Below are 16,359 nucleotides of genomic sequence, written 5' to 3'. Positions count from 1 at the left end.
TAGACGTTGTAGAACGTATGGCGCGAATTTTACTAAAATTAATTACAACGGGTATGGTTATATAACCGTTGTTATAAGTTTTAACAACGGGTCAAACATGCACAACCGTTGTTAATAAGTTGGCGCAAAATTGGCGCAAAGTTAGTGAAAAGTAATCACAACGGTTATTTTTGAAACCCGTTGTTAAAACTTTTTAACAACGGTTTTTGTTTTACAACCGTTGTTAAAAAATTTTAACAACGGTTTTTGTTTAACAACCGTTGTCAATACTTTCCATACTATAAACCACACAAACACAGATCAGCTACAGCCACAAAACACAAACCTTAACACAAACACAAACACAAACACAAACACAGACAAACACAAACACAAACACAAAACACACACACTTTCTCATCGTCTCTTTCTCTCTTTCTCATCGTCGCTTTATCATCTCGCCGTCACTGTTGATTTCATCGTCTCTTACTTTCTCTAATTATCAGGTAAATCTCGCCGTCACTGTTGGTTTCATCGTCTTTCATCATCATTATTTTCTTTTTCTAATTATTTCATTTGCATGTATGTGTTTTTATCGATCATTATGTTATTTCTCGAAGTATTATTCGCTTAATTAGCTAGTAAAACAAATTAAATAAAATAAAACAACGAAGAAGCAAGATGATAGAGAGGAATGCATGATAAACTTAATTAATATATATATATAAATATATATATAAATACATAAATTAAAAAAAAATTACATTAATAAAAATGCAATTCTTATATTTTCATAGAGAGTCTTATTCTCTTCTATGATATCAGTCCTCTCCTCCTTAGCTATTTGAGGTTCCGTTCTGTGCCATTGCTATATCGTCATATAGCCGCAATCTTTGCTCTAATCAAGCCATCCTTTTTGGCGTCCTTCAGTACGGATCGAGCATCCACAAAGTAGCTCCTGAAACTGTCCTCAATGTGGAGCAACCGGCGGATAAACCTGTTGTTGTTCTCGATCATAGTAAGAGTCTTAATGATGATATCATTCATTTTGTTGATGAAGTTTGGAGTTTGTTTGAAAGATTAATTAGGGTTTATTTGGAGTTTGTTTTAGCAGTTAGGGTTTGGAGATATATAGTGAGATAATGGAATGTTAGTTGAGATAATGCATGTATTTATACTAAGTAATGTGTGGTTTGAGTTGTGTTTTAATTAATATATATGTTAGGAAGTTGTGCCATAATCATCATCATATCTCTCTTTGCTGCTTCAAATCTTATTATAACCCTTCTCATTCCATATTGTCCATTCATATGCACAGGGATGGCAGTAATAATGCATGCATCAGAATTATAACAGGCCGTAATTATGCATGCATCTAGTAATATTTAATTTTTTTTTAAAACAAACAACGTTTATTGAGAAACAACCCGTTGTCTTTAGTTATAACAACGGTTTTGTATATTACAACCGTTCTTATAACTTTCCCACCAAAATTGAGTCACAATTTCCACAACGGGTTTTTATATTTAAAACCGTTGTTAATAGTTTTAACAACGGGTTCCTTAAGAAAACCAACCGTTGTTAAAACCTTTTACAACGGACGCTTTAACAACGTTCACTTTTTTATATAACAACGGTTTTTAACCGTTGTTATAGCCTGTATTTGTAGTAGCGTTGGTCTTAAATTTTCAGATGCAGATGTTATGAGAAAGGCATTTGTGTATCATTCAATTGATAATCGGTATGATTTTTACTACTTACATAGTGCAAGAGATAGAGTGTCAGTTTATTGCAGAAATAGGTGTTCTTGTGAATTCAATAATGTGAGGTGCAAGTTTATGGGTTGTAAGTGTCCAAAAAAAAATTGGTGTCAATTTAGGATATATGCAACAAAAAAAGATAGGGAAGAATTTTGGGAAATTTCAACCATGAATCTTAGGCATACATGTGAATTTACTGGTTACACTAGTAAGGTAAGCTCCGAGTACCTAGGTGAGAGGTATCTTGAAGATTGGAGGGAGAACCCTTCCTGGAAGTTGAGTGCTTTTCAGAGGCGTGTATACAGGGACTTAGGTATAGAAGTTAAGTATGGTGTGTGTTGGTGTAACACCCCCATACTCCAAGTGTCTTACCAGGACCACTCAGGTATAAGGATGCTATCATCTCGGTTACCCGAGGCATGATAATCATAAGACAATAACGAAACAACATTTAATAGTATAACTTTAGTGAAAAATACAATCCAAAGTCAAATCCCAAAATACGGGTACAAGTTCTCAAACCAACTGTCTAATTAACTAAATGCAAAGTTTATTAAACTACTAAGCTACAGCGGAAGACTTCTATCGTCAGACAGTGGCACATCCCAACAATCCCATGTGACTCAACTCAAACCTGCTCAATTACTGCTCACCATCACCGAATGGATCACCGCAGGTTTTACAAACAACAACACGGGGTCAGTACTAATCACACAATCTATATATATATATCAACAATACGATAAATGAGATATTCACACCGTCACACACACAACCACACCGGTCCCATCAATCTCAATCACCGATCGTCCTTTGGACCGAGCCGCCGATGTGTGGGACCGCAGCCGTACCCACCAAATCCCCGCTCCTCATATTGAGCGATTTCCCTGTTCATTAATGTGCACATCCCCTTCCGTGGCGGGTTCCACGAAGGGCGAAACTAGGGCGTGAAGCCACTCCCGCAAGTGACTCCACTCAGCCGAGAACGCATCTCGAGAACCAAAGACAACCAATCACAATCACAGCCGTCACAATACAATTACGATATTAAACAATCAATCTCAACACATCAACAATCATCTCATTATGGGACTAATACTGAGTAGGAAATCCTACCTGGAAAGCACAACTATCAGACGGTCTCAACAGCTGTATCAAAAAGCCTCTTCTACAAAACCTCCTCCTATCATACATACACGTAATTACTACCAATCATAAACTACATCAAAACCCCCAAATCCCCTTATTAGGGTTTAACCAACTTTAAGGAAAAAATATAAAAACGGTACATAGATCTTACCCTCGACGCAAGGATCTCAACGGTATAACGAAAGATGAAAACCGACCTTCCAGACTCCGGGATTTGCTAACAATGCGATTAAAGTGATGAACGTACTTTGCTTTCTTTCTTGACAGTAATTTAGGTTTTGAAAAGTGTTTAAGAACAATGACGGAAAAAGGTTATATACCTTAATCGCATAATTAATAAAACCCGAGAAATAACTCCCCGTAAACCGGCTACTCGATCGAGTAGCTAAGGTACTCGATCGAGTGCCCCCTTACTCGATCGAGTACCCACGTTACTCGATCGAGTACCCAACAGGTCAGAAACTATTTTAAAACGCAACTCACCCTTACTCGACAGAGTAAGGCCTACTCGATAGAGTACCCAGAGACTCATAAATACGGAGTATTACAGTCTTCCCTCCTTAAAAAGAACTTCGTCCCCGAAGTTCAAACCACAACAAAACAAAGATACACCCACGACACTCCCGACTCAACAACCAAAACCAAACTCAACATAAAACATGTTACTAACTCAACTCATCCCGACAAACATACCGACACAACATACAAAAAGGGGTATAAAACTCTTAAAAACTCTTCGCGATAATCTCCTACCCCCCAAAAGAAACAAGGTTACGTCCCCGTAACCATACATACCTGATCAAAAAGAAAAGGGTAACGCTCTTTCATAGCTTCCTCTGGTTCCCATGTCGCTTCCTCAGTCTCGTGGTTAGACCAAAGGATCTTAAGCAAAACTGTCTCACCACTCCTAGTCTTCCTAACCTTTCGGTCAAGAATCTGCTTAGGCACCTCCAGATATGATAAGGACTCATCTAGCTCTAAGCTCTCTGCCTCTAACATATGTGACGGGTCACTCACATACTTTCGCAGCTGCGATACATGAAACACATTATGCACTCTCTCTAAGCTGGTAAAGCCAGACGATATGCAACTTCCCCAACTCGCTCCAAGATCTCATAAGGCCCGATAAACTTCTGACTCATCTTGCCTTTCTTCCCAAATCTCATAACCCCACGCATAGGAGACACTTTCAGAAGAACCTTGTCCCCAACCTGAAACTCTATATCCCGACGATGTAGATCTGCATAACTCTTTTGCCTATCCCGAGTGCTCTCATCCGTTTCCCGATCATCTTAAACTGTTCAACCATCTCATGTACCATCTCTGGTCCTAAAACCCTTTGCCTCAAAGACTATCGTCCCAACAAATCGGACTCCTACACCTCCTCCCATACAAAGCCTCAAACGGTGCCATACCAATATTAGTGTGATAGCTGTTGTTGTAAGAAAACTCTATTAAATCCAACCTCTGTTCCCAGCTACCACCAAAATCCATCACACAAGCTCGTAACATATCCTCAAGAGTTTTGATCGTCCTCTCAGTCTGACCGTCCGTCGCAGGATGAAAAGCTGTACTCATCTTCAAAGTTGTTCCCAACGATTCCTTCAACTCTTTCCAAAACCTTGATATAAATCTCGCATCTCTGTCAGACACTATGTCCTTAGGGACTCCATGTAACTTAAGCACGTTCTTTCGATATGCCATGGCCAATTGTGCTTTAGTCCATATATCTTTCATTGGAACAAAGTGAGCTGACTTTGTCAGTCGATCCACTATTACCCAAATCATGTTGTTACATACCCTGTTGACTCTTTGGCAAACCCACGATAAAATCCATAGAAATGGACTCCCACTTCCACTCAGGTACTGTTAAAGACTGAATCTTACCTTGTGGTCGTCGCTGTTCCCCTTTAACTCTCTGGCATGTCAAACAACGGGCCACAAACTCAGCTGTCTCTTTCTTCATCCCAGGCCACCAAAACGCGTTCTTTAAATCCTTATACAACTTGTCACCACCTGGGTGTACTGAATATGGTGTGCAATGTGCCTCTGTCATGATTGTCTTTTTCAGCTCCTCATCATTAGGGACACACCACCTACCGTCAAATCTCAAACTACCATCTGTATGAATAGAGAATCGAGACACTATCGCTTTCTCTACTCCAGCTCTCCACTCAACCATCTTAGGATCCAACGCCTGTTTACCTCGAATATCATCATAAAGATCAGGCTGCACTGTCAAATCTTCCATGGTATCCCCTCTCTGCATCATATGTATCCCAAACCTCGCTACCTCATCTCTCAACCTCATGAAAGATAGAGCTGTACACAAAGAATGTACACTCTTTCTACTCAAAGCATCTGCAACAACATTGGCTTTCCCTTCATGGTAGATAATTTCCATGTCATAATCGCCAATCAGCTCCATCCACCTCCTCTGTCTCATGTTCAGCTCCTTTTGAGTGAAAATGTACTTGAGACTCTTGTGATCAGAAAATACCTTAAAGATTGCTTCATAAAGGTAATGTCTCCATATATTGAGAGAAAACACCATTGCACCCAACTCCAGATCATGAGTAGGGTAGTTCTCCTCATAAGGCTTCAATTGCCTAGAAGCATAGGCAATCACCTTACCGTTCTGCATCAACACACACCCCAACCCATTCTTTGAGGCATCTGTATAAACCTCAAAGTTCTCAGTCCCCTCAAGTAATGCTAAGATAGGAGCTGTGGTCAAACGCTCCTTTAATGTTTGGAACGCCGTCTCACAACTCTCATCCCAACGAAACCTGTTCTCTTTTCTCATCAACGCTGTCATAGGTCTAGCCATCTTGGAGAAATCTTTCACAAACCGTCTGTAGTACCCAGCTAAACCCAGAAAACTCCTGATCTCAACAACATTCTTTGGTGCTTCCCACTTTGTCACTGCCTCAATCTGTGCCGGATCCACAGCTACCCCATCCTTAGAGATCACATGCCCCAGAAAAGCAACTTTCTCTAACCAGAACTCAAACTTGGACAGCTTAGCATATAACTTATGCTCCCTCAAAGTCTGCAACACAATCCTCAGATGCTCCTCATGCTCCTCCTTAGTCTTAGAGTAGACTAAGATGTCATTGATAAATACCACCACAAACTTGTCCAAAAACTGTCTGAAGATCCTATTCATCAAATCCATAAACACTGCCGGTGCATTAGATAACCCAAACGGCATCACCACATACTCATAATGGTCATACCTCGACGTGAAAGTTGTCTTCGGTATGTCCACTTCTCTAATCTTCATCTGATGGTACCCCGACCTCAAATCAATCTTGGAAAAGACTGATGCACCACTCAACTGATCAAACAAGTCATCTATCCTTGGCAAAGGATACTTGTTCTTCACTGTAACTCGGTTCAGCTCCCTATAGTCTATGCACAACCTCAAACTCCTATCTTTCTTCTTCACAAAAAGAACTGGTGCACCCCACGGCGATACACTTGGTCTAATGTATCCCTTCTCTATCAGATCATCTAACTGCTTCCTAAGCTCCTCCATCTCCTTAGGACCCATCCGGTACGGTGCTTTAGAGATTGGCCCCATCCCCGGTTTCAACTCAACTGTGAAATCTATCTCTCTCCTCGGTGGCAACCCCGGAATCTTCTCTGGAAACACATCCTCAAACTCTCCCACTACTGGTATCTGATCAACTGTCGGACTCTCTATCCGGTCATCTCTCACATGGCACAAGATCAAAGGACATCCCTTCCTCAGATAAGACTTCAAGGTAACAGCTGCAATCAACTTAACTTTGGGTTTGACTAGAAACCCACGATAAGACACACTAACACCCTTAGGACCCCTCAACGTTACTTTCTTTTGATGACAATCTATCTTAGCTTTATACTTTCCCAGCCAATCCATCCCAACTATCATCTCAAAACCGTTAAAAGGAAACTCTAGCAAGTCTACAGGTAGATCAACTTACCCAACTATCATAGGTACATCCCTATATAACCTCCCACATGATACAGACTCACCCGAAGGTATAAAAACTTTCTCACTAACAGACTCATATACTCTCAAACCCAACCGTTGAACATGACTCGAAGATACAAACGACTGAGACGCCCCCGAATCAAACAAAACAAAGGTATGAATACCGTTAACAAGAAAAGTACCAGTGATAACGTGTGCATCATCTTCAGCTGCTTTCTTCTCCATCATGAACAACTTTCCACTGGTCTTCTGTCCACCTCCCTGAACAGTACTAGCTGATGTGGTCGGCTTAGCACCCGGCCCTTGATTGTTGTTGTTGTTCGTTGGTGGTTTCTGATAAGAATTACCGCTGTTGCGGTTACCTCCACCTTGATAGCTCTGACTTCCCCGGTTAGACCACGATCCAGTCGGTCTATTGCTCGCATAGCTCTGAGCAGGTCTCTGGAAAGTCCCAGGTGCACTCGTGCACTCATGTCTCTTGTGGCCTACACCACCACAACTGTAGCAGGTCGTTCCCCAACTCCCACTAACACTCCCACGGCCAAGCCCAAAGGAAGCCCCAGCACTGAACCCTGACCCAGAAGAAAACCCTCTAGTTTGATTGTGGTTGCCTTTCTTGTGACTAGATTGGCCACCACCCTCACTCTCAGACTTTCTTTTCTCAACACCCACTCTCTCCTGAGCCATCTCTACCAACCTCTCAGCTCTCCCAGCCCTCTCATAAGCTTCCTTGACGTCAGTAAGGACTCCCACAGGTAGCTTCTCCATGACCTTAGGGGTCAATCCCCTCTCAAACCTCAGCGCCAGATTCTCCTCACTCAAACCCATATCCTCAGCATACCTAGACTTCTCATTGAACTGCCTGTAGTACTCGGCCACAGACATGTCAGATGTCATCTTAAACCCATCGAACTCCTCTCTCAACTTACTCCTCACATGCTCCGTTACAAACTCTTTTCTCATAGCCTTACGAAACTCTTCCCAAGGTATAGCAGGTAAACCTTGGTTCGCATACAACTCCTTAGCACTCACTTTCACTGTATCCCACCACTTGCCAGCCGCTTCCCTCAGGTAGAACGCAACTTGTTTTACTCTCATCTCATCAGGACAGTGAACCAAATCTAGTATGTTCTCCATCTCTCTATGCCAGTTATCAAGAAGGTTAGGCTCCCCAACCCCCTTGTACTCTTTCGGGTTAAACCTCGCTATATAGAGGCTGATTTTAGAGTGATCAACCTCCTTCTCCTTATCCTTACCCTTATCCTTTCCCACAGTCTTTAAAGCCTCCGTAAGAGCATCCTGATGCTCCAACATCTTAACGATATCATCTATGTTCATAAGCTCAGCTCTCGCATACAAAGCATTCTTCTTGGGCGGCATCTTGAAACTATATCAGAAAAGGGGTGGATATAAACATACGCGCCTAAACCTCAAAACACGAAAACAAGCTGCCCAGGCCCTACTCGATCGAGTGCCTAAACCTGCTCGATCGAGTAACAGGCTACTCGATCGAGTGCCCACTATACTCGATCGAGTGCCCCGACTCCAGACCCCAAACAGACCTTCTGACCTCTAACATACTCGACCGAGTAGCCCTAGGTACTTCATCACATTCACACACAAGCTAACAAACAACGCATACGACCTTGACATACACCCCCCATGTGACCGGTTCAAAATTGTAGGGCAAGTTCGCGACTTCAGGACGTCTCCCAAGCCTTTGCATTAGCTCCTACAACCTTTACCCCGGGTTCATTTTAATCGACTCCCTATATTCATTGGATTTATTGGTTACAAGTTTCAGGATCGTCGCTCTGATACCATTTGTAACACCCCCATACTCCAAGTGCCTTACCAGGACCACTCAGGTATAAGGATGCTACCATCTCGGTTAACCGAGGCATGATAATCATAAGACAATAACGAAACAACATTTAATAGTATAACTTTAGTGAAAAGTACAATCCAAAGTCAAATCCCAAAATACGGGTACAAGTTCTCAAACCAACTGTCTAATTAACTAAATGCAAAGTTTATTAAACTACTAAGCTACAGCGGAAGACTTCTATCATCAGACAGTGGCACATCCCAGCAATCCCATGTGACTCAACTCAAACCTGCTCAATTACTGCTCACCATCCCCGAATGGATCACCGCAGGTTTTACAAACAACAACACGGGGTCAGTACTAATCACACAATCTATATATATATATCAACAATACGATAAACAGATATTCACACCGTCACACACACAACCACACCAGTCCCATCAATCTCAATCACCGATCGTCCACTTTGGACCCGCCCGCCGGGGGGACCGCAGCCGTACCCACCAAATCCCCGCTCCTCATATTGAGCGATTTCCCTGTTCATTATTGTGCACATCCCCTTCCGTGGCGGGTTCCACGAAGGGCAAAACTAGGGCGTGAAGCCACTCCCGCAAGTGACTCCACTCAGCCGAGAACGCATCTCGAGAACCAAAGACAACCAATCACAATCACAGCCGTCACAATACAATTACGATATTAAACAATCAATCTCAACACATCAACAATCATCTCATTATGGGACTAATACTGAGTAGGAAATCCTACCTGGAAAGCACAACTATCAGACGGTCTCAACAGCTGTATCAAAAAGCCTCTTCTACAAAACCTCCTCCTATCATACATACACATAATTACTACCAATCATAAACTACATCAAAACCCCCAAATCCCCTTATTAGGGTTTAACCAAGTTTAAGGAAAAACTATAAAAACGGTACATAGATCTTACCCTCGACGCAAGGATCTCAACGGTATAACGAAAGATGAAAACCGACCTTCCAGACTCCGGGATTTGCTAACAATGCGATTAAAGTGATGAACGTACTTTGCTTTCTCTCTTGACAGTAATTTAGGTTTTGAAAAGTGTTTAAGAACAATGACGGAAAAAGGTTATATACCTTAATCGCATAATTAACAAAACCCGAGAAATAACTCCCCGTAAACCGGCTACTCGATCGAGTACCTAAGGTACTCGATCGAGTGCCCCCTTACTCGATCGAGTACCCACGTTACTCGATCGAGTACCCAACAGGTCAGAAACTATTTTAAAACGCAACTCACCCTTACTCGACAGAGTAAGGCCTACTCAATAGAGTACCCAGAGACTCATAAATACGGAGTATTACAGTTGGCTAGCAAGAGCAAGAGCCAAGTTGACTATATATGGTGATGGAGCTGAACAATATGCGAGGGTATGACAGTATGTGGCTGCAATTAGGCAGTATAATCATGGTTCTACTGCCATTGTACTTGTTGATAATATTGAAAGACCTCCTCCTATTTTCCAAAGGATGTACCTGTGTTTTAAGGCACTGAAAGATGGCTTCTTAGCTGGTTGCCGACCTTTAGTTGGTGTTGATGGATGTCATTTGAAAGGAGCTTATCTATGTATGTGCTTGGTGGCAGTTGGTAAGGATGGGAACAATAATATTTACCCCATTGCGTGGGCAGTTGTTGAAGTTGAGAATGGGGAAACACGGAGTTGGTTCTTGAAATTGCTAGTTGAAGATTTGGAAAAGGAAGATGGTGATGGCTTAACCTTCATGTCAGATAGACAGAAGGTATGTATTATTGTATACTCTTTTGTTTGCTAGTTGTTTATTAACTTACAGTTGTATTGTTTTGCTGGAGTTATAACAACTATGTGTTACTTAACTATTTTGTTGTAGGGGCTACTAGATGCATTCAAGGTAGTGACTCCAAAAGCTGAGGCTGAAATTTTGTGTGCGACATATTTGGGCAAACTTTAAGCTGCAATTCACAGGGCAAGTGTACAAGGATGCCTTTTGGAGTGCGGCCAGATGCACTACAAAAGCTCAGTTTAAAAGAAACATGGAAGGTATGAAGTTTTTGTCACAAGCAGCATATGACTACCTGACTGCCATCCCCCCACAACACTGGTCTAGGCACGCATTCTCCCCCAACTGCAAGTCCAACATGTTACTCAAAAACATGTGTGAGTCCTTCAATGCAACTTTAAAAGATGCTAGGGATAAACCAATTTTAACACATATGGAGTGGATTAGAAGGTACGTCATGAAAAGACATTATCAAAAAAGAGAAGGTTTAAAGACTTGGGAAGGTACACAAATGCCTTATGTGAAGAAGTACTTGGAGTGGTTTGTTGCGGAAGCAAGGTTGGGTACAGTTTTTGAGTCACAAGCTGATGAATATGAGGTTGAACATAGAAGTGATCAACATGAAGCAATATTAAGGAAAGAACTTGCAGTTGCTACCATTGGGAGTTGACAGGTCTCCCATGTGTACATGCAATGGCTTGTATAGTCAAGAATAGAGGAAACCCAAAGAACTATGTCCATGAAGCATATTCAAGAACAACTTATGAAGCTGCCTATGCACCATCCATTTCCCCCATGCCTGGTATGAAGCAATGGGAACAAGTCACTGGAGTAGATGATCCACTGCCACCCCCTTATAGAAAACTACCAGGAAGGCCAAGTCATAAAAAAAGGAAGAAAGAGGCTGGTGAAGGGACAAGCAATCAGAAAGTGAAAAGGCCTATAAGGCAAAGGGCTTGTGGAAATTGTGGTGTTCTTGGTCATAACACAAAAACATGTAAGAATCCTCCAAAGACCACTAACCAAAATGTATCCCAAAATGAACAAGCACCAAGGGTTAGCCGAGCAAAGAGCACATCAGAGTGGTCAAAGAAGATCAAAGATAATATTGCAAGCAGGAAAGCGCAAAAGGAATTGGCCGCATCAATGGTGCAGGGGCAGTCAAGTGTTATAAGAGAAAGTCAAGCAAGTGTCAATATCATAGATGACTAAATATTACTAGGTGTTCAATTGTTGTTTACTTAAGACTATTACTTGGTTGTTCTATTGTTGTTCTACTTAAGACTATGTTGTTCTACTTAAGACTATGTTGTAAGACTATGTTATTCTATTTAAGACTTTGTTGTTCTACTTAAGACTATGTTGTAAAACTATGTTGTTCTACTTAAGACTATATTGTTCTACTTAAGACTATGTGTTGTTAGACTTGAAGATACTTCGTGTTATGCTTTGTTATTTTTGAACAACTTTGAATTGGAACGAAATATGAATGTTTGAGCACATCTTGAATTGGAAACAAACTTCTCACTTTTCATTGCACAAAAGGATTTTACATGCCATAAGGCTAATACTTGATACTACCTAGAAAACACGACACATGCCAGTTGATACTACTACGTTATCAAACATGAGCAACTAAACTGACAACAATTGCCATAAGGCAAACAAGAACAAAGATGCAAATACTCTTTGATAATTTCTTCACCTTAGGACTAACTTTATTGTCAACTAAATTTTCCTTCAGTAGCTCGATCTCCTCCTTTAACTTCTTTGTCTGTTCTTCCAAATGTCTACTTTCCGTCTTTAACATATTATTCTCAAGTTCTAATATTTTCTTATCCATTATCAATTGTTTGATAACATCTTTCTGCCATTCATTCTGGGACTCGTCACACCATCTGAAATAACCACAACCATGAAAACCAGCCACTCTGTTGTAAAATTTGCAACCCCAAAAACGTCTTCCCGGATTGTCTTTTGTCCATGATGTCATTAAAACCAAAGGCGCGCCACATCCACACCTTCCTCGACTTCTTGAGTAGTTTGAAGAGTTACCAGTGTTGGACATTTATGTAAATAACAAAAAATAATCATATTTCATGAAACCCTAAATTCAATTTTGGGGGTTTTTGCCACATTTCTCTGCAAATTGAGGAGACAAAGAAAATATTGAAATATGAGATAAGAAAGAGAGGGCAAAAAGGATGCAAAAAAAAAAGTTACCTGAATTCATGAAATCAAAGATCAACTAGTTTTAAACTCGTGCAAAATTGCACGGGTATGTATTTGGGCCGGTATTAATGTTTTTGGATGTATTTTTTTTTTTTGTATTTCTATTGTACTTATCTAGTTGGTCTAAATAAGTGATCTACATAATTAATGTTTAAACTTGTTACAAATACGTGTTCAAATGCAATGGTTCAAGAGGAAATAACAAAGGATATTTTTTTTAAAAAAAAATATATCGTACTATCTAGTTTTTAAAAATTATGCATGTAAATTATTCGCATTATATGTAATTCAATCCCGTAATTAAATGTAATTCCTTCTCGTAATTATGTAATTTTATTATTATTTATTTTTTTAAAAAAAATTATGTAATTCATTTATTTGTAATTAGTTTCATTTATTCCGATTTGTAATTCATTCCGCTTATATGCCATTAATTTCATTTATTCGGAATGTATAAAATTATTTCATAGTATTTGTTCTAAGCCGGAATTTGTCGCATGTTTGTATTATAGCCGGAATTCTGAAGAAATAAATACTGTAACACCCCCATACTCCAAGTGCCTTACCAGGACCACTCAGGTATAAGGATGCTACCATCTCGGTTACCCGAGGCAATGATAATCAAATAAACAATGAAGAAACAACGTTTAAATATAAATACTTAGTGAAGAGTTACAATTCTCAAAACCAAACCAAAAGTGTAATACATGTTCTCAAACTGACTGTTCTAACTGAAATGTAAATAAACTAATAAGCTACAGCGGAAGACTCCTATCATCATGTCGTGGCAATCTCAGCTATCCCAGTACTCATATCATACCTGCTCAATATCTACTCACCATCCCCGAATGGATCACCGCAGGTTTACAAAACAACAACCGGGGTCAGTACTAATCACACAAATCAATATATATATCAACAATAAGATAAACAGACAGCTTAACTATCACCCACACAACCAATCAATTCCAATCATCTCAATCATTAACTGTCCACTGGACCAGTCCTGCCAGTGGGGGACCGCAGCCGTACCCACCAATTCCCCGCTCCACATAGTGAGCGATAACCCTGTCTATTAATGTGCACATCCCTTCTGTGGCGGGTTCCACAGAAGGCGAAACTAGGGCGTGAAGCCACTCCCGCAAGTGACCCCACTCAGCCGAGGACACGCCTCGAGAACCACAGACAACAATCACAATCACAATCACAATCACAATCACGACCGTCACAATACAATTACTATATCAAGCAATCAATCTCAACACATCAACAATCATCCCATTATGGGACTAATACTGAGTAGGAAATCCTACCTGGAAAGCACAACTATCAGACGGTCTCAACAGCTGTATCAAAAAGCCTCTTCTACAAATCCTCCTCCTATCATACATACACATAATCACTACCAATCATAATCTACAACAAAACCCCCAAATCCCCATATTAGGGTTTAACCAACTTTAAGGAAAAACTATAAAAACGGTACATAGATCTTACCCTCGACGCAAGGATCACAACGATATAAAGAAAGGTAGAATCCGACCTTCCAAGCTCCGGGATTTGCTAATGATGCGATGGCAGACAAACTACGTAACTCCTTTTCTCCTCACTTAGGTTTTAGAAAAGATAAAAGAAACTAAGAAAAGTGACGGACAACCTTTTATACTTATCCCGCATCATTTAACAAAACCCGACAAAACATCCCCCGTAAACCGGCTACTCGATCGAGTATCTAAGGTACTCGATCGAGTGCCCTCTTACTCGATCGAGTACCCACGTTACTCGATCGAGTACCCAACAGGTCAGAAACTATTTTAAATCGCAACTCACCCTTACTCGACAGAGTAAGGCCTACTCGATAGAGTACCCAGAGACTCATAAATCCGTAGTATTACAGTCTTCCCTCCTTAAAAAGAACTTCGTCCTCGAAGTTCAACCCATACTAAAAAACAAACATACTAACTCGATCAAGACACAACAACGTGACTAAGAACTCAAAACAAAACTCCAACCCAAACATGAACTCGTAACACCAACTCCACTAACTATTCCTACCTCCACAACATGGCTCACGATATCGTATCAACTCCATTATATCTCTCTCAACACTAACTCCATACACTACCAACTAGCTCCGTAATATATCATCCAGAGCCAATCCAAAATCAAAATACCCATAACATCAAACGGAATGTTACATTCTACCACCCTTAAAAGGAACTTCGTCCTCGAAGTTTACTCAGACTCATAACACCATCCTCCAACTGTCAACATTATATAAAATATTCTCACACTCTGAAGCATCACACTACTACAAGCACGACCATGGCCTTTTATAAGTATCATCCACAAAACAAATCCCTCATTTACGCTACGCTAACACTCTACTTCCAATTATATTACAACATGCACAACCATGAAACTCTCTTTTATCGCATCCTACTCCTCTTAAGGCAAATGTTACGTCCTCGTAACTCACTTATACTAAATCCTAGCTATATCGTCTCATTATCCTCATCACCACCGCATGTCGAAGATAACCACCTATAATCTAAACACTCGCCGTGCATATATCCAAGGCTCTCTTACTTAAACATTTCTCATAACTCAACTCATTCGGTACACCACCTAACCTATACCATAAAACTCGTAGCAAAATCACCATATTAACTCTCCATTATTATTGCAAAACAACATACCTCTCTATGTAAAGCACCTATCTCCCAAAAGCATAACTCACGATCCACACTCGTTACGTACACTCACACTAGATCCTCAAGTTCTTTCCTTCATTACCTCAAAACTCATACATAACTTAACATGACACTAATTCCCCCAACACCCTACACTCACTATCTCAACAAAGGATTATGAACCACCTGCATCTTTCAGGTCATTACCACACATGTTTTACAAATCACTTGCCCTTACCATGTCCACTAAAGCCTTATCTAGAACAAGATCAAAATTATTGTAACAACTTCTCACAACCGTGTCCCATCAACAGAATATCACTATACCATGACAACAACGAAAACATATACAACTCTATTTATATCATACTCTACCCTCATTCTCAAACTGAAACTTGTAAGAAACATCAGCAAACAAAACAACAGTCTATCTCTCCAAACTGAAACTCACAGGAAACAACAACAAACAAAACAACAATCTATGTATAACTGGTATGTACTTTCGAAAACTCGTATCATAATCATCCCGCCTACTCCACCACAACCGGTGACGGCATCACAACACCGCCACCAACAGCCACACCGCAGTGCGAAAATACCCGCATTACAACACTAAATATCGTGCCCGGATCACCACCCGAGGCATCACAACCACATCGATAGTCATCACAATTACACAATCCCATAAGTACTGACTCAACATAACTTCTCGAACAAGAAAAACTTACTCAAATCCACTTTACTAAATCACAAAGCAACATATTATATGAATTAAACAGATAATAACCTCATGAATATCATCCCCTTACCACATCACGGAATAACATATATCATGAATACATACAAGTATAACCAGTCATGCCAAATCAATAAAATTATTACCTTTTTGAATATCATTCAATTAAATTACCGTGTCCAACATATATTACAGAAC

At 40.4% G+C, this 16,359-nt stretch overlaps 2 protein-coding genes across 3 annotated transcripts in view; both read left to right on the top strand.

The window, feature by feature from the left end:
- Positions 1-16,359, top strand: part of LOC141594306 (uncharacterized) — a 165,925-nt gene that overhangs the window by 1,148 nt on the left and 148,418 nt on the right. The window contains exons 2-4 of one of the 2 annotated variants that reach the window (XM_074414411.1): positions 1,652-2,080; positions 10,050-10,482; positions 10,591-10,760. The gene's annotated coding sequence lies outside the window, so the exon portion shown is untranslated. Of the gene's footprint in view, positions 1-1,651; positions 2,081-10,049; positions 10,483-10,590; positions 11,238-16,359 lie in introns of those variants that run through there. The other variant, XM_074414410.1, reaches the window with a different exon arrangement.
- Positions 1,908-11,170, top strand: LOC141595091 (uncharacterized). Its single transcript, XM_074415064.1, has 4 exons — positions 1,908-1,952; positions 10,123-10,482; positions 10,591-10,611; positions 10,673-11,170. Exons 1-4 carry the CDS (start codon positions 1,908-1,910, stop codon positions 11,168-11,170), a joined length of 924 nt encoding a protein of 307 aa, XP_074271165.1.

The sequence above is a fragment of the Silene latifolia genome, chromosome 8, assembly GCF_048544455.1.
Source record: "Silene latifolia isolate original U9 population chromosome 8, ASM4854445v1, whole genome shotgun sequence".
Lineage (NCBI taxonomy): Eukaryota > Viridiplantae > Streptophyta > Magnoliopsida > Caryophyllales > Caryophyllaceae > Silene > Silene latifolia.
This window is presented reverse-complemented; position numbering and strand designations above follow the sequence as displayed.

What these genes read in the sequence shown, in the direction of transcription:
- LOC141595091 (XM_074415064.1), top strand. Translation starts at nt 1,908, where the DNA reads ATGAATCTTAGGCATACATGTGAATTTACTGGTTACACTAGTAAG. An exon ending in TCATGTCAGATAGACAGAAG is followed by an intron (nt 10,483 to 10,590) that starts GTATGTATTATT and finishes ATTTTGTTGTAG; the next exon opens with GGGCTACTAGATGCATTCAA. An exon ending in GGCTACTAGATGCATTCAAG is followed by an intron (nt 10,612 to 10,672) that starts GTAGTGACTCCA and finishes GCAAACTTTAAG; the next exon opens with CTGCAATTCACAGGGCAAGT.